This window comes from Phyllobates terribilis, unplaced genomic scaffold, assembly GCF_046119375.1.
Source record: "Phyllobates terribilis strain yellow unplaced genomic scaffold, ASM4611937v1 Scaffold_35__1_contigs__length_13245226, whole genome shotgun sequence".
Lineage (NCBI taxonomy): Eukaryota > Metazoa > Chordata > Amphibia > Anura > Dendrobatidae > Phyllobates > Phyllobates terribilis.
The window spans coordinates 1,343,821-1,365,886 of NW_027362795.1; the positions used below are offsets into that span (position 1 = coordinate 1,343,821).

Genomic DNA, 22,066 nt, shown 5'->3' on the forward strand with positions numbered 1-22,066 from the left:
TTAGATGAATGTCCCCAGTGCAGAACCTTCTCACGATCAGGTACTGTCACGAACGTCTTACCAGGTGGAAGACGATTCAGATCCAAGGGAGCCACCTGCATTACCTTGGTGGGGTCGATGATGTGCTTAGGCTCCTCCTCTAGATCGGAGAACAGAAAGGATTTGGACAAGGCATCGGCTTTGATATTCTTGTCTGCCGGGCGGAAATGAAGAATGAAATCAAAGTGGGCGAAGAACAAGGACCACCGGGCCTGGCGCGGGTTAAGTCTTTGGGCACTCTGGAGGTAAGCCAAGTTTTTGTGGTCCGTATAAATTATTTCTGAGTGAAGAGCCCCCTCGAACAGGTAACGCCACTCCTCCAGTGCCAATTTAAAGGCTAACAATTCTCGGTCTCCTATAGAATAATTGAACTCAGACGAAGAGAAGAGCTTGGAGAAGAAGCCGCAGGTTACCATTCTCCCGGATGGCGACTTTTGGGTGAGCACCGCTCCGGTTCCGGAGGAGGAAGCATCTACTTCTAAGAAGAATTGTTTGTTGTAGTCCGGACGGTGCAGCACAGAAGCGGAGGAGAAAGCTTGTTTCAAAGAAAGGAAGGCCTCTTCAGCCTTGGGCGGCTATTCTTTGGGACTAGCGCCCTTACGGGTGAGCGCGGAGATAGGGGCAGTCCGGGAAGAGAAGTGCGGAATGAAGAGGCGGTAGTAATTGGCGAAGCCCAGGAACCGCTGAATAGCCTTCAACCCCTCCGGTCGGGGCCACTTCAGGATGGCAGAAAGTTTCTCAGGATCCATTCGTAGGCCGGTCTGGGAGATGACGTAGCCCAGAAATGGAAGCGAGGTCTGCTCAAAGAGGCACTTCTCAAATTTTGCGTAGAGATGGTTCTGCCTGAGCCTGAGCAGGACCTGACGAATGTCCCTCCGGTGTGTGGGAAGATCCGGAGAGAAGATCAAGATGTCGTCCAGGTACACCACCACGCAGGAGTAGAGAAGGTCACGGAAGATGTCATTGACCAACTCTTGAAAGACGGCGGGAGCATTACAGAGGCCGAAGGGCATTACGAGGTATTCATAGTGGCCATCCTGGGTGTTGAATGCCGTCTTCCATTCATCCCCCTGGCGGATACAGACCAGGTTATATGCCCCACGGAGATCCTGCTTGGTGAAGATTCTGGCACCCCTCAGACGGTCAAATAATTCAGGAATGAGTGGAAGGGGGTATTTATTCTTCACCGTGATGTGGTTAAGACCTCTATAGTCTATACAAGGACGAAGTGAGCGATCCTTCTTTTTAACGAAGAAGAAGCCTGCTCCCGCCGGGGAGGTAGATTTCCGGATAAATCCCCGGGCCAGATTTTCCTCGATATATTCAGACATGGCCCGGGTCTCGGCAGCGGACAACGGGTAAATACGCCCACGGGGTGGAGTAGCGCCGGGTACCAGGTCGATTGGGCAATCTTATGGTCTATGGGGGGGTAATGTCTCTGCTTCTTTCTTGTTGAAAACATCAGCATAAGACCAATAAGGAACCGGTAGACCGGGTAGATTGGCTGGAGTAGGAGAAGGACGAGCAGGATGAACAGGAACTAAACAAGTCTTATGACAGTCCTGCCCCCAGAGAAGGACTTCTCCGGTCTGCCAATTCAGCATGGGTGCATGTCTCTGGAGCCAAGGAAGGCCTAACAAGAGGGCATGAGAGAGTCCAGGTAGAACATGGAAGAAGATCCTCTCAGAGTGCAGCATTCCCACCTGCAGAGTTGTGGGTTCGGTGATGAGTTGGATGGTTAGCGGTAAGAGCCCTCCATCCACGGAGGCGACAGATAAGGGTTCAGCCAAAGGTTTAGTGGGAATGCGGTATTTCTCTACCAGGGACTGGGAAATGAGGTTTCCGACAGCTCCAGAATCGAGTTGAGCTAGTTCAAAGTAGCGGTTCTCCCCGCAGATGATAGAGACCGACAGCATCAGAGATGGAGAGGGTTTACTCTTGTCTAGGATGACCTCTCCGAGCGATCTTAGACACTGGCGTTTCCAGGCCTCTCCGGGCAGGAACGGATCCGGTGCTCCTTACTGCCACAATAGAAACAGCTCCCCTTGGCACGGTGTGACTCTTGACGGGTTTTGACCATCTTGGTCTGGTCGACCTGCATGGACTCTGGCGAGTGCGCCCGGGGAGTTACAGAGGAAGAGACGGGTCTCTGGAAAGTGGGAGCAAGGCGGGGAAACCTCCTCTCACGGATGACCTCTTTGGTACGCTCCTGGAACCGGATGTCAATCCAGGTGGCAAGTGTTACTGAGTCATCCAGGGAGGTTGGAATGTCCCGACCGGCGAGTTCATCTTTAATCCGGCCGGATAGGCCTTCCCAGAAGACGGACACCAGGGCCTCGTTATCCCAGGTAAGCTCGGAAGCAAGGGTACGGAACTGTATGGCATATTGGCCCACGGTGAGACTCCCTTGGCGGAGGTGTAGCAGAGAGGAGGCGCATGAGGTCTTTCGTCCTGGTTCGTAGAAGACTTTCCAGAAAGCCGTGAGAAAGGCTGGCAGGTTGGACACCAGGGGGTCTCCTCTTTCCCATAGGGGATTTAGCCAAGCCAGTGCCTCCCCAGTGAGATGGGACATGATGAAGGCCACTTTGGCCCGGTCGGTGGTGAATTGGTGTGCCAAAAGTTCGAAGTGCAGGGTGCACTGGTTAATGAAGCCTCGTGCCAGACCGGGGTCTCCACCAAAACGAGGCGGGGCGGATAGGCGGGGACCGGGAAGGGATACCATGGTATTGATGGGCAGCGACGCTGCCGGGGTAGGAGTCGTGTGACTGGAAGCAGGTCCCGATGAGGCAGTCAGTGTGTCCAGGCGGGAGTTAACATTACGCAGGTGGCTCAGGATGGACTCCTGTTGGGACCTCTGATGGGAAAGTTCATGGCATAGGTCCGAGAGCGAGGGAGCTTGGGTGCCACCGGGTTCCATGGCCCGAGCAAACTGTAACGGGACCGGGAGGTGGAACCTCTGAGCTTCAATACAAAGGGGAAGTCCTTGTAAGGAAGCGGGTGACTCCCAGGGAAGGCAAGCAGGTAGTGACAGCAAGTGACGGGGACAGTCTCTGGGTAAGCAGGCAGGTGGTCACGGCAAGTGACAGGGGACAGTCTCTGGGTAGACCGGCAGGTGGTCACGGCAAGTGACGGGGACAGTCTCTGGGTAGACAGACAGGTGGTCACGGCAAGTGACGCGGAAAGTCTCCGGGTAGACAGGCAGGTGGTCACGGCAAGTGACGGGGACAGTCTCTGAGTAGACGGCAGGTACCTTCAACCCAGCGGGCAGATCGACACGGCAGGTACTGGCAGGTGCTTCCGGGTAAGCTGGTGGATAGCCGCGGCAGGTGCTGGCGGGCGCTTCCGGATAAGCAGGTAGATAAACTCAGCGGGTGCTGGCAGGTGCTCCCAGGTAAGCAGGAAGATAGACTCAGCGGGTGCTGGCAGGTGCTTCCAGGTAGCAGACAGGTGACAGGCAGGAATCAGGCTGGACTAGTCAGGCTAGCGGAGGGACCAGAGGGCTGAAGCAGAGGTGAAGACACAGTGCGACAACTGTTGCTCGGGCACCTCCATTTTGGAGGAGGTGCCTTAAATGTGGGAAGTCCTCTGGCCATTGGCCGGGGACTTTTTAGGAAGACGCGCGCAGTCCCTTTAAGAGGGGGGGAGTGCGTGCACGCGCGCCCTAAGCACTCTGCTGGAGGAGGGATGCGCGCCGGCCACAGCAGGGAACGGAGCGCAGGGAGAAGCCGCGCCAGGAGCCGGGGGGCGAGAGAGAGAAGCGCTGGAGGGACCCACGTGAGGAGCGCGGAGGTGAGAGGGACGGCGTCCCTGCCTAGCAGAGGGCAGGGACGCCGATGCTACATATATGTTATATTAAATTAACTCACAGCTGACGTTTTCTTTCTGATGGAGTCGTTCACTTTTCCCGTCTTTTCCATCTGGGCCGGGCCGATATCACAACTTCTCCAGCAACATCTGCAGAGATTACAACAAAGAAACATTTGACTTCTCACACCTCCAGCACCGTCCCCATCTATTCCCAACCTGCACAAACTCCTCATCCCGCTGTCACCCCAATGCTGAACCACTGCTGTGTCCCTATTCCTGATCATCTTATTGCTCACATAATAATGCCCACCAATGTGCCTCTTACAAAGTAAAATGCCTCCTTTGTACCCTTAGATGGTAAAACTGTGCCCCCGAAAACAGTGCCCACATTTTTCCCATAGAAAATAATATAAAATATATATAATAAAACTTGACAGTCACAATAGCCGCAGTGCCTATATAACAATTATGCATCTTACAGTGCCTTGTGAAAGTATTTGGCCCCCTTGAACCTTTCTACCTTTTGCCACATTTCTGGCTTCAAACATAAAGATATAAAATTCTAATTTTTTGGGGAAGAATCAACAACAAGTGGGACACAATCGTGAAGTGGAACGAAATCTATTGGATATTTTAAACTTTTTTAACAAATTAAAAACTGAAAAGTGGGGCGTGCAATATTGTTCGGCCCCCTTGAGTTAATACTTTGTAGCGCCACATTTTGCTGTGATTACAGCTGCAAGTCGCTTGGGGTATGTCTCTATCAGTTTTGCACATTGAGAGGCTGAAATTCTTGCCCATTCTTCCTTGCAAAACAGCTCAAGCTCAGTGAGGTTGGATGGAGGGCGTTTGTGAACAGCAGTTTTCAGCTGGGGAAACAGCGGGGGAATTGGGTTAAATGCTCAAGTGTGGTGTTGGATGAGTTGGTCAGAGACATAATATTTGATATGCTAGTTCTTTAATAGCAACATAATAGGATGGATAGAATGTTGTGCAATTCATGATACATTTGGTATTTGTACGTCAAGGAGGGATGACAGTCTTATGCAAAATCAGATGGGTAAGGGATGAAAAGGGGGGTTCTGGTGGGGAGGGTTGGGGGTGTTTTTTTAAATCCTGTAAATGTGATGTTTTATTATATAAATAATATTTAGGGGGCGCTGGTGGACTCACAACCGTGACCTGCTGCTGATACGCGCAGTAAACCAAAAAAGACTGCAAGGGTTTAAGTAGTAAGTGTATAGAGTACCTGCGCTGGTCCTGGTCAGCTTTAGGTACTAATAAACAGGCTATGAGCGGGTGAGGTAAAACTTATATTATTTTATTCAGTGGTTAAAAAGGCTCAAATAGTAGTTTGTCTAAAAGCACATGTAGAATAAAATTGTCAGACTAGAGATGGCTGACCAAGTTCGTTTTAAAACCACATAGCAGACAAATTCCTGATGGAATTTGCTAGATGGGGTTAGTGGGTAGGAGGCTTGATGTTGGGTGAGGATCACCTGAAAGGAAAGGGAATGGCAGTTAGAGGATGCCCTAATCACTATTTGATTTTTACATAGGTTATAATATTAATGTGGAGTATTAGAGCTTGGTGTGAGAGGGCGGTTCTAGTGGTGGCTTCAGATCCGTAGGGATGCTGTAGGTCAGCTGTCTGTAGGGACAGAGGAGAAAGTAAGGAGGAGCATACTCAGGGTTGATATGTTAATAGCGGTATAACAGGGTTTTACCTGGATTTATAGAAGGAGTGAAGGCACAGGTGTAATTGGCTCCAAGGTCATTAGGTCACTGCTGGCTTTACACTGTATCTGGGTAAGGGTTAAAAGATTATAAATAGGAATTATACTAAATTCAGAATGGTAACTGGGTGGTGATGTGGTGAATTACCCTGAGTTGGTAAGTGGCGTTTCTCTCCTGGAAAGCGCAATCCTGTGAGGTCCTGGATTGGCGGATTGGCGGATAAAATTGAGAGTTGCTAATCACTTGTATGCAGGACGAGCATGAAATGATTGTGTTCTTTCTGCTCCAAGGTGGTCTGTCAGTAGATGGCTGACAGGGATGGGCAGCCAGTACTTTAGACTAACGTTGGTTTACTGATAGTAAAAGGTGGCACGCAATGTGGTTGAGGTCGTGCGTGACAGACGCCAGCTTATCGATCACGTACCTTGTGGTAGCGGTATTAGCTGGCAGTAGTCGGTGGTCGTTCCAGGCGCCTGTCACTTTACTGACCTGCGTGTGGGAGCGTATGACGCTCTGCAGTGTGGGTGTCTCGCCGTACACGGAGTCCCGGCCAGAGGCTCCAGTGGAGGCGGGCACCCAGATATGGCGGTACCTTTTCGTCCGGGCTAGGACCCGCGTGACGTCAGGTCACGTGATGTCTCGCAATGAGGTTGGTACGGATAGCACTGAGGACTTTTGTATGGCGTCTTTGCTATATGAGCAGTTTGTTTTTCAATGCTTAGTTTGTGACTTTGATTTTCCTTAGTAGTCGGTAATGTATCAGAAGACCGGACCTGTTTCAAAGGATCAGATGACAGATCTTTGCTGTGAGGGGATGATGGGATATCTGGAGTAATGGTATTCACTTCAATTGTATCCTGTGGGATCTCAAGATCATCTGATTTAAAAATTGAAGATGTCAGCTGTCCCTCTGATCTCCTGGTACAGTCATCTGCTATGATAAAAATCAATTATTATTTTTCAATAAAATATCCTTGAATTTTATATTTTTTAACATTTCTACTTAAACTCTCTGTAAAAATATGAATTATTCAGCAAGACAATGACAGTTCACAGTCTAATAGAAAACCTCATAGGATGAACCTGTTATGTTGGGGAAAATAATACCAATAAAAACTTCCACTCATCCCACAAAGAACAAGTCCCCACTCAGGCCCATCTTAGGAATATATATATTGGAGGGTGGAGTTAGGTAGTCGGAGTGTGCTGACACTTTAGATCAGTGAAGGAGCAGCACGTCTGCTGCTGTGTTGAGGGCCCCGATTGTGGCCGAGGCAAGGAGAGGAGAGAGGAGTTAAGGGGGCAGAGGAGCATCTGAAGCTCACCCCAGGACACAAGCCGGACACCGGGTCCGCGCCTACAGGGTCCTCTACACCCAGTAGGGACAACCGGCATACCAGGAGGATTCCAGATCCCTGGTCAACCTGAAGCTACCATCATTTTACAGAACTAGGAACCACGAAGGCCCCAGCGTCCAGGGATAGTGGTAGCCGGAGAAAAGTTCTATTACCAAGCAGACAGGTGAGAGAGTGAAACAGCATAGAAGCTAGGCCTAGTTCCAGGCTGGCCAGAAGCTTTAGAGAAAGGAAGAAACGGACCAGGAGGCCTACTACCTGCTCACTGGGGAGAGTCCAGAAGTGCACCCTTCCTACTAGGTACCCTGGACCATACCTGCCGTTACACCAGTAAAGGTACTGAAGCGAATCCCCTGTGTGCGTGACCATCATTCCCCCTGACCCAACCGGGCCACCTCTCACTTGCATCCCTTCCATCAACTCTGCCCTGGGGGCCCGCTCCGCCTGTGGGGAGCAGAAACATTCCAGCTGCCATCCCATCACCCCCGGAGGTCTGCAGCAGCGCCGGTACTCATTACTGGGAACCACAGGTGGCGTCACAAGACAAAACTGTTAACAAACCCCCTTTTAAAGAGTGACCCCAGGGTACGGGCCGGGAGCCGACTGCCGTGACATCCCACAGAAGGTCAAGGCCCGGGTACCGAGCTTCCCCCATATCCCCCTGGGCAAGTCATGTGTCTCCTGGAGCACAATCTGGGCACTATGTGTTGGGTAACAAAATGGCAAATGCACAATTTTCACTCTGCAACATCCACTGAGTGCTAATTTCCGATAAAGTACCTGTAGAGTCCAAATATTCCCTACTTCTAAAGATTAATTCATTCACGGTTATAATTTCCAAAATGGGGTCACTTTATGGGGATTTCTACTGCTCTAGTTTTCTGCCTTTTGTCATAGTAAGGGCTTCTGCAAATGGTGTGACCCATCTCCACTGGGACCTGCTCCTGCGACGTCTGCTTCTGTCACCAAGCGCCACCTTATTCATTCTGCAGGCAGCGCTGGTGATGGAGGAGACGTCAGAACCAGAAGCTCTGGGCGGCACAGGCCCTGTCCAGCCACTAAGATTAGGTAGCCTGGGACCTGTAGTACCATCCAGTCTGGCAGTATGGGTGTGTATGCTGTCCAGCTGAAGTAATCTGCTCCCTACTTCAGCCAACTGGAAAGCACCGCACCCTACTAAAGCTGGAAGCATATTGCCGGAAGCTGCCAAATACAGCCTTGTTCTCCTCTGGTTCAGTCCTGTGTGCTCAGCTCACGGCTTGTGTATTTGTTTCCTGTTGTGACCTCGGCCCGTTTACTGACTACTCTTGTGTCTTCTGATTTTGCATTTTCTCTGCTCTCCTGGTTCTGATCCGGCTACCTGACTATTCCTCGTCCCATCTCACACCGCAGAACAGCAGGTAACACCGTGGCCCAAGCCTAGGGGCCTCTGTGTAAGTCCAGATACGGAGAAAACAGAGTAGATAGCGCCAAGCCTGTTCATGGTGACCATCTTTTGAGCTGCCAGGTGACCATGAACAGTGCCCCCAATACATTGTGTCTGCAAACTATTCCAGCAAGATGTGCATTCGAATAGCTAAATGGCGCTCCTTCCCTTCTTAACCTGCCATGTGCCCAGATAGTAGGATACAACCGTAAAATAATTTGTAAGGTGTATCTGTTTCTTATTATCCTTTGTGAAGAATTCCAAAGATATCACCATATAATGTGACACACGTCAGATATAAAAAATGGGCACTGATAGGAACACAAAACCGTCAGCGGGAAGTGGATTAATCAGAGTATTTTGGGAACTAACTGCTGTAGTCAAAAACTGTGAGTATAGATAATTACACATTTTCTGAAATGATCAAACTCAACAGTTTTCATCAGTAATAAATGAGTAACTAGTGGTGAAACCTCTCTGGGGTAATTGGAGTATGGGGCTCGGTGGCTCTTGGCAATCTAAACTATTGTAAGGGCCAATATTTTCTGTCAGATGAGTGTCAAGAAGAAATATTAGACATTCAAAGAGAACTTTTTATAATACTGCAGAGCTGAGGTGTCTTAAATTTAGCTTAGAGATATATCATCGCACAGGTGAAATGTTTTTATGTAGTTTATCGCAATACTATTTGAAGTTAGATGCTTTTAAAATAAATTGAAAAGTCAGGATAAAGGGAAACTCTGTTGTTATTGTACAGAAATTCACACTTGTCCCTCACTGCACATTTGATGTTGTCGATTATAAAAGCAAAGTTTGGTCAGAAAGACTGGACCTGGTCTTGTAGGGACCATATGAGGACATTCAGCAGCACAGAAAGGACTTTCAATGCCCAAAGTCATTTGAACAGTTTTGTTTTGAGTGGAGGAGAACGTTTTGATCTAGAGGCAAAATGGTGATCACACGATTGTGATACGGCCGGACTACACCACCGATAAAGCAGCCACAGCCGGTGACTGAGAAGAATCTGTGACTACTCTGCATTTAGTGGTTACTACTCACCTGGGTAGTCATATGTAGGAATCTCCTCTTTACACCGCTCATCACCCCTCACATATGTCTCTGTGGTATTAATATGGGACAGATCTTCACCCTGAAACAAATATTGTAAAAGTCACAGACAGATGGAGAAGTCCCATCTATGATCAACTCTAATCCTGCCATCTCCACCGTTCTCATTACACAAGTATAAACCATATAATACTGGTGGATAAAACAAGACTGAACACAAGACCTTCACAGCCGTCTACACATCATAGGGGAGATCTCATGACACCTTCTCTCCATCTACCTGATGATCCTGAGGAACACTGAGATCTTCTTGTTTACAGTCCTGTGGAAGAAGAGGACGGGGACATCTCTCTGGTGTTGTCCTCTTACTGGATAGATCTGGAGGAAACACATACAGGGACTGGATTCATTCTTTACATACAGATAATTATAGGCCGTGTGTATTTAGTCCTGTCTATTACCTGGTGATGTGAGGGGCTGGGGAACCTCCACCATGACGTCCTTGTACAGATCTTTGTGTCCTTCTAAATACTCCCACTCCTCCATGGAGAAATAGACTGTGACATCCTGACACCTTATAGGAACCTGACACATACAATGATACCGTCATCCCCCAATCCCTTCATAGCATTACTGTATAATGTCCCAGCATTCCCAGCAGTGTCACCTCTCCAGTCAGCAGCTCAATCATCTTGTATGCGAGTTCTAGGATCTTGTGGTCATTGATGTCCTCATGTATCAGGGGGTGAGGTGGAGGTCCTGTGATTGGGCTCAGGGGTCTTCCCCATCCCTCAGACACAGGGTCCTGACAGCGCTCACTAGAGGTCTTCTTCACTACTGTGTAATCCTGGTTATGGAGAGACACATTAATAAATCTCACTCCAGACATTTCCAGAGTCCTCACCTCTCCAGTTCTGTCCATCTGTTATTCCCATAGATAAGAATGATGTAATGTGACGTCATCAGAATCTCTCACCTCTCCAGTAACCCGGAAGAGGATCTCTAGGGTGAGGTGTAATATCCTCTCCACCATCTTGTCTCTGTCCATATCCATCTTTGATTGGTAAATCAGGAAAATTCTCTTCTATAGAAGATCTTCACTGAGAGGATCCGATATTGTAGAGATCTGAATGAGAAGAAGATGAGCCGATGTAACATCATAAAAATCCTGTGTAATAATACAATTACTGGAGATAATAAGGGGAAACATATGAGATTTATTATTTTACAGTATTTAGTTTTTTCTTTACATCTAGTAATAAAACCTATATATTTTCGGCCACAGACAACAAGCAGTTTCTTCCTTGGAGTCTGTAGTTGAATACCTTTCTCACAAGATGGTTATCTGATGGTTTTACAAGATGGTTGTTTGTTCTCAGCCCCGACCCTTTCACAACTCCTGTCTCCTGGTTTAATCTCAAGAGAAACACATAATGAGAACCTGACTTACACCTCTGGGTTTTCACAAATGCGGCATTGATAAATGTCCACCATGTAAATATGCCGAACACAAGAAATAGATTTAATCACATTAAATAAAACATTTCATTACACAATGTATCACCTGCCGCAGAGAATTTGTAGTATATTGTATTCAGTGTCTGGGATGTAATGTCAGATATGTCGGCTGCTCCTCCTGTAAATAAGGCAGAGAATTAATGAGCACATAGGAGACCCCACTAATCCCGCGGCCATTAACCCTTCCAACGTTTCCACACATTTCCTAAGGGTATGTGCACACGATGCAGAAATGCTCAGGATTTTTTCCTGAGCGTTTCTGCATCTCTCTGGCAGGAAAAAACGCATGCGGATTGTACATGCGGTTTCCTGCCAGGGACATGCGGATGTGAAGCGTTCTTCACTTTCATTTCCGCATGCGGGTTGACAAGCGCTTCCCAAGCGATTTTAGCATCACTTGGAAAAGTGCTTGACAACTTGGTCACACTATATAAATCCATGCAACCGGCATGGATTTATATAGTGTGTGATGTCAAAAAATAAATCTATACGTTACCCTCTGATGGCCCCCGGTGTCCTGCTTCATCGGTCCCGGCTGCCGGCAGTGAAGACTGTAGGACCTTCCGACGTCAGCGTCACGTGACCCATCACATGACTCTGACGTCAGCGAAGGTCCTTCATTCAACCGCGAAGTGCGCGGGAAGCCGGCAGGACGCAGCGCGGGCCGTCAGAAGGTGAGAATAATATGTATTTTTTATTTTATTCTTTTTTTTTTAATGGTACCTGGGTCTGGATGAGAGTCCTCTCATCCACACCCGGGTACCATCCGCACATTAGACCGCATGAAAAGCGCATCAACATATACAGTGATGCGGATTCCATGCGGTCTAATGCAAGTCAATGGCGGCAAAAGAGCAGCGTTTCCGCAAAATTAAGTGACATGCTGCGGATTTTTGACCGCAGCGTAACGCTGCGGAAAAATCCGCATCATGGGCACAGTACATGCGGATTTCCATTGGGGAACATTGCTGCCCTTCTACCATGCGTTTTTCATGCTTTTCCACGGCGTTTACGCAACTGCAAAAACGCCGCGGAAACGCACGAAAAACGCATCGTGTGAACTCAGCCTAAGAGAACACAATGGTGACTTCAAGAACTTTCAGTTTTGTGGCAGTGAAAGGGTAAATCGTTCAGGTGTCGGGGAGATGGCAGAGGAGCATTGCTGAACCGTGAAGCTTCCTGGACACTGAGGCCAAATCCATCGTACCGGAGGGTATAAAGAGAAGGAGGGATCTGATCTTACATTACCAGACCGGTGAAGGGGCCATATTGTGATGACTGTAAGATGATTGTGTTTCTTCATTGTCTTTCTTTGTATCACATCTATTACATCTATTAATGCCGCCATTCATCCTGTGCACAGGAGCGGCTGCTCCAGAGACATTTATATCCTGCTCGGGTTTCATTCTTACCTTCGGTTCTGGGTAAGAAGTATCACTCCGAAACGCGTCACCTCCACCTTAATCCTCTCTGGATTCTTTCCTCCAATGTTCTGATGACGTCCCATCATTATTGTGACATAAGGTTATAAAATGAAGGAATAAAGGTTTTATGTTGAGCTCCTGGATCGTCCTCTATGTGTGGACGGTTATCACCACTATCTACATTACTGTGCTGGAACTAGGAGAGGAATAATGGCGCTGTGTGAGGACTTCTCTGGGCTTCTGTCCTTCATCCTGCAGTCGTCTGAATGGATCTAATGTGGACGGGAACCAGCTAAGCCGCATTCTGTCCACAGCTGTTACCTCACTGTTCACACCACACAGAGACCCCAAAAGAGTCTCCGTGCTGAAGGGGTTAATGCCCCCTGCGCCCAGTAATGGGGGATCTCCACATACCTCCACCTGCAGAGCCGCCACCACATATATGGCTGCTCTGTGCGCACAGGAGCTGTGATGAGGTCACAGGAGGGGAGGAGTCAGGGGTCACATGATCAGGGGCCTCAGTGAATGCACAGTGTGAACAGTGCGGCTCCTGTACAGTGATATCCGGAGTGAAGACGCTACATGGAGACGTCTCCGCAGTCAGTGACATTTCCGGCATTATTTGCCCCTCACTACGGGCACAATTACCCCGCGCCGCCTTTTCTACAGTTTTATGTGGGGAATGTAATGTGGGATTTTCCTGCTTGGAGACAAATAGACGACACATGAGGTGATTATCACCAGTTACCAGACGTCTACTATATGGCGGCATATGATTGTGCTATCCACTTCATACCAGGAGCTATAAGGCAGAAATCTCGTATGTTTAACCCCTTCCAGGGAGGGCGGCTTTGAAAGACTATGTTCAGAAGAGTCCGGCTGAGGGTTCGTTCACATCAGCGGATTATAAATCGCTCCGATGTTCATCTCGAATAGTTAGACGAGTGTCATGCGAGTGCGCAATGTTTTTCTCGCCTACATCCATGTACAATGCGTTATTAACATCGTCTTTTACGGACTATAATCCTCTATGTAACGAAAAGCTGATTACAAAACTAAGAAAACAATCTTATATACAGTTATCGATAGAAAGAAGTTAGAGATATGATAGATAATAGATAGATAGATGTCCTGCAGATATATCATTTCACAATCCCCTATATGTTATAAATTTGCGCCCTTTAGAGCCTTTCATGTGGAACTAAAGGGAGTTGAGCCTTGTTTAACCTAATAAATAATTGCAAAAAAACAACAACATGGGGTCCCTCTATTTTTTTGTAACCAGCAAAGGTAAAGCAGACAGCTGAGAGCTGATATTATCAAGTTGGGAAGGTCCCTGGTTATTGGGCCCTCCCCAGCCTAACAATACCAGCTCATAGCTGCCCCAGAAGTGGTGCATCACATGAAATGCTCCAATTATGGCTTTTTGCCTTTGCTCTTCCCAATTGCCCAGATGCATTGACAATTGGTGTAAAGTATCTTGGGGTTAATGGCAGCTGTGGTTTGTCAAAAATCACAGCTGGCATCAAACTCTGGTGATAGTAATGGAGAGGTGTCTATCAGACAAACCCATTACTGACCCAGTAATCAAAAATAAAAACACCCACGAAAAAATACTTAATTTGAATAAACACTCCTCAACACTTTTCCTGGTTCACTATTTTATTAAACCCCCCCCCAAAAAAAGAAGCATGCAGGTCCAACGTAGGCCACCGAATCCGACGATGATCATAGAATCATAGAATGGTAGAGTTGGAAGGGACCTCCTGGGTCATCTGGTCCAACCCCCTGCTCAAAGCAGGATTCACTAGATCATCTCAGACAGATGTCTGTCCAGCCTCTGTTTGAAGACGTCCATTGAAGGGGAACTCACCACCTCTCGTGGCAGCCTGTTCCACTCATTAATCACCCTAACTGTCAAAAAGTTTTTTCTAATATCTAATCTGTGTCTCCTCCCATTTAGTTTCATCCCATTGCTTCTAGTCTTTCCTTGTGCAAATGAGAATAAAGATGATCCTTCTACAATGTGACAGCCCTTGACATATTTGTAGACAGCTATTAAGTCTCCTCTCAGTCTTCTTTTTTGCAAGCTAAACATTCCCAAATCCTGCAACCGTTCCTCATAGGACATGGTTTGCAGACCAGTCACCATTCTGGTCGCTCTTCTCTGAACTTGCTCCAGTTTGTCTATGTCTTTTTTAAAATGTGGTGCCCAAAACTGTACACAGTATTCCAGATGAGGTCTGACCAAAGAGGAGTAAAGACCGATAATGACTTCACGTGATCTAGACTGTATGCTTCTGTTAATACATCCCAGAATTGTATTTGCCTTTTTTGCTGCTGCATCACACTGTTGACTCATGTTCAGTCTATGATCTATTAGTATACCTAAGTCTTTTTCACATGTACTGTTGCTTAGCTCTATTCCTCCCATTCTGTATATGCTTTTTTCATTTTTATTGCCCAGATGTAGTACTTTGCATTTTTCCCTGTTAAAAACCATTCTGTTGGTTGCTGCCCACTGCTCCAGTTTATTTAGGTCTTTTTGAATCCTCTCTCTCTCTTCTCTAGTATTAGCTATCCCTCCTAGCTTTGTGTCATCAGCAAATTTAATCAGTTTACCCTCAATTCCTTCATCTAAATCATTGATAAAGATGTTGAACAATACAGGTCCCAGGACGGAGCCCTGTGGTACTCCACTTGAGACATTCATCCAGCTGGATGTGAAGCCATTTACAACCACCCTTTGAGTCCGATCACTAAGCCAGTTATGAATCCACCTAACAGTTGCCTGGTCCATTGCATACTTGGTCATTTTTTCAATAAGGATGATGTGAGATACTTTGTCAAATGCTTTGCTGAAGTCAAGATATACTATATCTACAGCATTTCCCTGATCCACCCAGTCAGTGATTCTGTCATAGAAGGAAATTAAGTTAGTCTGACATGACTTGTTAGTTACAAACCCATGCTGACTCTGGTTAATCACTTCATTCTTATCCATGTACTTACATACATGTTGTTTAATAATTTGTTCAAAGATCTTTCCTGGTATAGAAGTCAGACTCACCGGCCTATAGTTCCCTGGGTCCACCTTCTTCCCCTTTTTGAAGATAGGAACAACATTTGCTCTTCTCCAGTCTTCTGGGACTTCTCCTGTTCTCCAAGAATTTTCAAAGATTATGGAGAGTGGTTCTAAAATTTCTTCTACAATCTCCTTCAGTACTCTGGGGTGTAATTCATCTGGACCTGGAGACTTGAACTCATTTATGTTAGCTAAATATTCCCTCACAATCTTTCTGTTTACTGATAACTTGGATTCCTCTATTCCTTTAAAAGGACAGTGAAGATCAGTTGATGTTACATTTTCTTTCTGAGAGAAAACAGATGCAAAATAGGAATTAAAAAGTTCGGCCTTCTCAACATCCTCTCTTACCATTTCTCCATTTTCATCCTGTAAAAATCCTATAGCATCTTTGACTTTTCTTTTACTTTTGACATACCCCCAAAATCCTTTTTTATTGCTTTTGACATCTCTTGCAAGCCTTAATTCATTGTCAGCTTTAGCTAACCTGATACGTGCCCTGCAGGATCTGCAGACTGCATTATAATCTTCTTTAGATATGCCTCCCTCTTTCCATTTAATAAACATTTCTTTCTTTCTTTTTAGCATGTGTTTAAGTTCTGTGTTCATCCATCCTGGTTTCCTTAAATGCTTCCCATTCTTCCTACTTTTCGGGATTGTTAACGATTGTGCTTTGAGAATCTCATTTTTAAAAATTTCCCATCCTTCCTGGACATTTTTGTCCTTAAGGACATCCAGCCATTGGATCCCTCCTATTCTCTTTCTGAGTCTCTTAAAATCTGCCTTTCTAAAATCTAACCTTGAAGTTTGAGTCTTCACATGTCTTCCTCCTCTAGTTATCCAAAATTCTATAATAGCATGATCGCTGCCTCCTAGGGTCCCAGCCACCTTTACCTCCTCAACCATTTCCTCCCTGTTTATAAGGATTAGATCCAAAGTAGCAGATCCCCTTGTTTTCTCCCCTACCTTTTGGAAGATAAAGTTGTCAGCAAGAGAGGATAAGAATTTGCTTGACCTGTTAGTTTTACTTGAGAGAGATTCCCAACAAATGTCTGGATAGTTGAAATCTCCCATGACCACTACGTCATATTTTTTGGAGAACTTGGTCATTTGATACATAAAGAGTTCATCCATATCTTCAGCTTGCCCAGGTGGCCTGTAGTAAATGCCTACAATGGTGTCCTTTCCGTTGTTCTCTCCTTGTATTCTTACCCAAACAGTTTCCACAGAACTCCCAGTCTCTGAAGCTTCAATCTCTGTGCAGATATACGCTTTTCTAACATACAATGCAACACCTCCTCCTCGTTTATCAAGTCTGTTTCTTGCAAATAAGTTGTATCCTTTTAGCCTTTTATTCCAATCATGTGTATCGTCCCACCAAGTTTCAGTGATTCCAATGACATCATATTCCTTTTCCTGCATTAGTAGTTCCAATTCTCCTTGTTTGTTGCCCATGCTTTGTGCATTTGTATAAAAACATTTTAGTTTGTGATTGGTTTCTCTTCCTCCCATATTTTTATTATTTAAATTGTTTTGTCTTTGTTCTTCCTTTCCACTTCCAGTAGCAGAGATCTCAATAGTATTTGTCAGCTGTATGGCTTTTTCTGGCCTTTTGCTTCCCTTCCCACATTGTTCTAGTTTAAAGCTCTTCTGATGAGTGTAGCAAGGCGACTTCCAAATACATGTTTTCCAGTCTTCGTAAGGTGCACCCCATCTCTAGCAAGTAGTCCATCGTATAGGTAATTCATTCCGTGATCCAGAAATCCATATCCTTGTTGACGGCACCATCGACGTAGCCAGTTGTTCACCTGTAGAATCTTATTCCACCTCATTGTTCCATGGCCATCCACTGGGAGGATGGATGAGAAGACCACCTGCGCTCCCAATTCTTTCACTTTCTTGCCTAAGTCTTCAAAGTCACTGCAGATGGTTTCCAGGTCCTTTCTTGCGGTGTCATTTGTCCCCACATGTATTAGCAGGAATGGGTAGTGATCTGTAGGTCTGAAGAGTCTTGATATCCTGTCAGACACATCTTTAATTTTTGCTCCTGGAAGACAGCACATTTCTCTTGAGGTTATGTCTGGTCTGCAGATAGCGGCCTCTGTTCCTCTTAACAGGGAATCCCCCATGACCACCACTCTCCGTTTTTTCTTCACAACATTCTTCTTTCTCCATCCAGGAGGATTCTGAGGGCTTACAAGGTTATTCATTGCTGGCAAAGTCTTATCTTGCTGTATTTCTTCATGGTGCTCCTGCGAGAGAGCCTGGTACTGGTTCCTGAGCAGTATGGGTGCTGACTGCCTCTCGATCCTCCTGCTTCGGTGGGTCACATGCTTCCATTCCTCTGTTTCGTCAGGTGCAGTTCGAATTTCTTCTCTTTCTGAATCATGAAGAGATAATTCTGCTCTGTCTAAGAACTCTTCACCTTCCTTAATGATTTTCAAGGTAGTTAACCTCTCTTCTAGATTTCGCAACTTTTCCTCCAACAGGGACACAAGCTTGCATTTCTGGCATGTGAAGTTTGGCTTTTCCACTGGCAAGTCTGTGAACATGTAGCAGGATATGCAGCTCACCAAATGGCTCCTGGACTCTTCCATGTTCTTATTGTTAATGTTCTGAAAACAGTGAAAAAAGCTTAAAAAAAAAGCTTCAAAATGCGCGCGCCGGTAGGCGCGCGGTTTACCGATGTCCTCTTTTCAGCTCCAACAGCCAAAATCCAGTGTTCTTTGAGCTCGCGGAGACTCTTCACTTACCCCAAAATGCAGTGGGAATATGCAAATTATCTCCTCAGGACTCCTCCCCTGGTTTACCGATGGGCATTCCCACCATATATGTAACACAGACCCGTCTGCACCACCACACCGCCAGCACAAGTTCGAAGATGCTACATAGCATAGTGCGACAATGGTGCCATCTAGATAAAATCTTATCGTTTTTCTCCTGGGCACGGCAAGTAATAGATAATTTGTGGGAGAGTGTGAATGTTTTTTGCCTATCCTTCTCTGAAATTTGACGACCCAATTCCTTCTCCCAACCCCAGTAAAGGGTAGAGGGTCATTGCTGGTGTCCATTTGTGTTGCTCTGTGTATGCAAGATAGTTTAGAACAAGGACCTACTTGAGTGATTATGGGTTCAAACGGAGTGAGTTCATCCTTTATACTAGTAACATGTGAGAATTTATAAATGACCTGAGCTGAAAAAAAGTCAGGCAGGATAGACTCCTAATTGGAAAGGAGCCACGAAGTTCTATAAAGGAAGGAAAAGAGCCTGATCCCATGAGAACATGTCTCAATCTAACCCCATCAGATCAGTCCCAGATTAGAAATGAGCCCGTACCTGAAGCAGAGGGAAAATCTGGGTTGCCAAACAAGGGCATTAATGGACCCAACCTACGTGGTATAGATGAAGAGATTAAGACTTGATCCCATGTTTTCAAAATGTGTTGAATGGGTATTGGTAATTGTTTAGTTTGTACATGTATTTAGTCAATCCAAGGTAGAGATGTGAGTATCAACGGATAGACGTCCCCTTCCAGTTTCACCCATTGCTTATGTTCCACAGACGTGAACCAGTCCACTGCTCTAATAAGAATCAAAGATTGATGGTAGTTTTTTTAGATCAGGCATACTAGTACCCCCTTTATTTTTGGAACATCACAATATTTTAAAACGTATCCTAGACCTCAACGTTCCCCATACTACCTAATAGCGTTGTCGAGATGGGAGAAAAAGGTCTGAGGAACGCAGACAGGAACGATCTGGAATATATAAAGAAGTTTTGGCAAAATGTCCATTTTATCACATAAATACAACCAAACCAGGACAAGGGTCTGAATTTATAATTCATTAAATTTTGAAGAGTTTGTTCAAGGACAGGGATATAATTTAAACTATACAGATCATCCATGTTGCCTGGAATTTGTGTACTGAGGTACTTAGATGTGTCTTTCTGCCACTTAAAGGGAAAGTTAAAAATTAGCTGTTGTCTTATGTTATTGCTTCTGATTTAGAGTAGTTGACTTTAAAATCGCTTACTTGGCCAAATTCTTCAAATTCCTTTAGTATAGAAGGGAATTAGATAATTGGGTTTGAAAATAGAGCAATAGGTCATCTGCGTATAGAGCTAGTTTACAGTGATGTGAGCCTATAGTAACTCCACTAATATCTGGATTTTTTTGTAATGCTACCGAGAAATGTTCCATCACCAATGTGTATAGGAGAGGCGATAAGGGACACTCTTGCTTTGTCTCATTTTTAACAGAAAATGTGTCATAGAAGGCCGTTTACCCTATCGCTTTAGGGTCAGTGTAAAAGGATAGAATTTTAGATAATAAAAAAGAGCCTAACCCAATTTTTCGTAAGGTGCTCTTCAAGAAAGTCCAGTGCATTCAGTCAAACCCTTTTTCAGCGTCCACAGAAACAAGGCACATTGGGATCCCGTTTTTTTTGCACGTGAAACTAACAATGTTTTATTTGTATTATCACGCACTTCTCTACCCTTAACGAAGCCAACCTGAACGTTGCTAACAATTGAGGGTAAGTAGTGGGAGAGCCATGATACAATTATATTAGAGAATATGGTGACATCTACACTAATTAATGAAATTGGATGAACATTAGGGCAGGCATTTAGTTCTTTTCCAGGCTTTGGTAAAACTGTTATGTGAGCATGAAGTGATTGGGGGGCAAAGTGGAGTCTTCTGAGATATTATTGAACACTAATGGTAACAACAGAGGTGCAAACATGTTATAAAATCTATTATTGAATCCATCTGGCCCAGGGCTCTTCCCGATAGGACAGGCCATTAAATCATTCCCTACCTGTTGTTTAGTGAAAGCTTTGTCTAGTACCTCCTGCTCAGGGGTCTGTAAGGAAGGAACGGCAGTGTCCATAATATATTTGTCAATTTTTGTTTCAAGAAAATTAGGTGGCATGTCGTGGTATTTTCCATGAATATTATGAAGTGAGCTATAACAGCAATGAAATGCGTCAGCTATGTCAGTGGGGTTATGAATTTATAGCAGTGGGGCTCCTTTTGTTTTGGATACATACAGCTCCGGCAAAAATTAAGAGACCACTGCAAAATTTTCAGTTTCTCTGATTTTTCTCTTTATAGGTATATTATAGAGTAAAATATACATCGTTGTTTTAGTCTATAAACTACTGACATGTCTCCGAAATTGAAAGCGAAAAATTTTGTATTTATTTGCAGCAAATGATAGAGCGTCAAAATACTAAAAAAGAAACAGAGAAACAGTGCTTTCAGACCTCAAATTACTCATGTTTTAAATGTGAAATCAATATTTGGTGGACTAACCATGATTTTTAATCACAGCTTTCAATCCTCTTGCCATGCTGTCCACCAGTCTTTCCATGCTTTCCAATAGAAAACTGTTCAGTGATCTCTTAATTTTTGCCGGAGCCGTATGTCCTTTGCATCCGTGGATGTAACTTCCTTGTCAATGAGAGACCACATTTATCTGTGAATTCATACGAGTACCTTCACATGCGATCTTGATATTTTGTATACGTTTGATCTATTAAAGACCTTCGTTCCTTTCTTTTTTTTCAATCAGATCATTTTTATTTAACAAAAGAAAGACCAGCATTTTGTGTTTGTCATACAAACTTTGTGACAAAAATAAAAAGAAAGAAAAACCAGTAAAGAATACAACAACTGGTTTACAATGATATAAAACCCAATATTACTCTATAGTACAAGGTTTTGGAATAGTAATTTTACATTTGCACATAAATATCTGAATACTTCCTGACGGCTTTTTTTTCCCTATTGGGACATCAAAAGAAAAAGAATATATCTAAGAAGGGACAATTGTGTGGACTGAGACAATTATTATTTGCTGACACCTTAGGTATAAGGATATAAATTCCTGGTTTACTGCAGGGATATGTACAAATGGTCCAGTATAGCATTTCTGAAGCAATACCTGGGGTAATTAACCATTGTTCCTATATGTGTATGGATTTCTTGAGAGCGTTCCTTTAATATAAGATCCACTTTCCAAGCATAGAGTGTTATTTATCCTGGGTTTTAGTTCTGTTGTCGTTGGGGGAGAATTGTCTATCCAATGTAGTGCCAACAACTTTCTGGCTTGGAATAATATTCCTGAGCTATCTACTGCCATATGGGAGTCTGGATCTACGTCCTCTCCCAGGAGTCCTAGGATACAGATTTTAGGTTCCAACTGAAGTTGTATCCCAAATACAGATAGTACAAGAGCGATCACTACGTTCCATTAGTCGCCAATATTTACACATTCCCACATCATATGCATCAGGTGGGCGCGTCCTTTTGACCACATCTAGGACATGTGTCATCCATTTGTATTTCAATTTTAAATAAAATACTTGGGGATCTATATACCCTATGAATGAGAAGAATTCGGGACAATCTTTGTGACTCTAACAATGAAAGTTTCAGTGTCAAATCCAGTATCTCCCCCATTGCTCCTCAGATAAGGGACCCTCATCCCCCTCCCATTTTGTCTTAACTATCAAATCAATATTTATCCAAATGTAGGGCCAGAAACTGCCTATAAATAAGGGATATTAGACCTTTTGTATCCAACGATGTAGTAATGGTATC

General features: G+C 45.0%; 1 protein-coding gene and 2 long non-coding RNA genes across 3 annotated transcripts; all 3 read right to left on the reverse strand.

The window, feature by feature from the left end:
- Window positions 1-5,151: 5,151 nt before the first annotated feature.
- On the reverse strand, window positions 5,152-9,814 carry LOC141182661 (uncharacterized). Its single transcript, XR_012257934.1, has 3 exons — window positions 9,713-9,814; window positions 9,424-9,514; window positions 5,152-6,514 (listed from the first exon to the last, which is right to left on the reverse strand). It is a non-coding gene; the product is annotated as an uncharacterized lncRNA (long non-coding RNA).
- Window positions 9,815-9,876: 62 nt separating this feature from the next.
- Window positions 9,877-10,321, reverse strand: LOC141182687 (oocyte zinc finger protein XlCOF8.4-like). The gene is made up of 2 exons (XM_073660838.1): window positions 10,100-10,321; window positions 9,877-10,017 (listed from the first exon to the last, which is right to left on the reverse strand). Exons 1-2 carry the CDS (start codon window positions 10,319-10,321, stop codon window positions 9,877-9,879), a joined length of 363 nt encoding a protein of 120 aa, XP_073516939.1.
- Window positions 10,322-10,437: 116 nt separating this feature from the next.
- On the reverse strand, window positions 10,438-13,031 carry LOC141182662 (uncharacterized). Its single transcript, XR_012257935.1, has 3 exons — window positions 12,363-13,031; window positions 10,997-11,068; window positions 10,438-10,558 (listed from the first exon to the last, which is right to left on the reverse strand). It is a non-coding gene; the product is annotated as an uncharacterized lncRNA (long non-coding RNA).
- Between the last annotated feature and the right edge of the window lie 9,035 nt (window positions 13,032-22,066).

Excerpts from the sequence above, each read along its gene's own strand:
- LOC141182687 (XM_073660838.1), bottom strand. The coding sequence starts at position 10,321 with ATGTCTGGAGTGAGATTTATTAATGTGTCTCTCCATAACCAGGATTAC. Across the intron at positions 10,018-10,099 it reads TTGAGCTGCTGACTGGAGAG|GTTCCTATAAGGTGTCAGGA; the intron begins GTGACACTGCTG and ends TGTATGTGTCAG.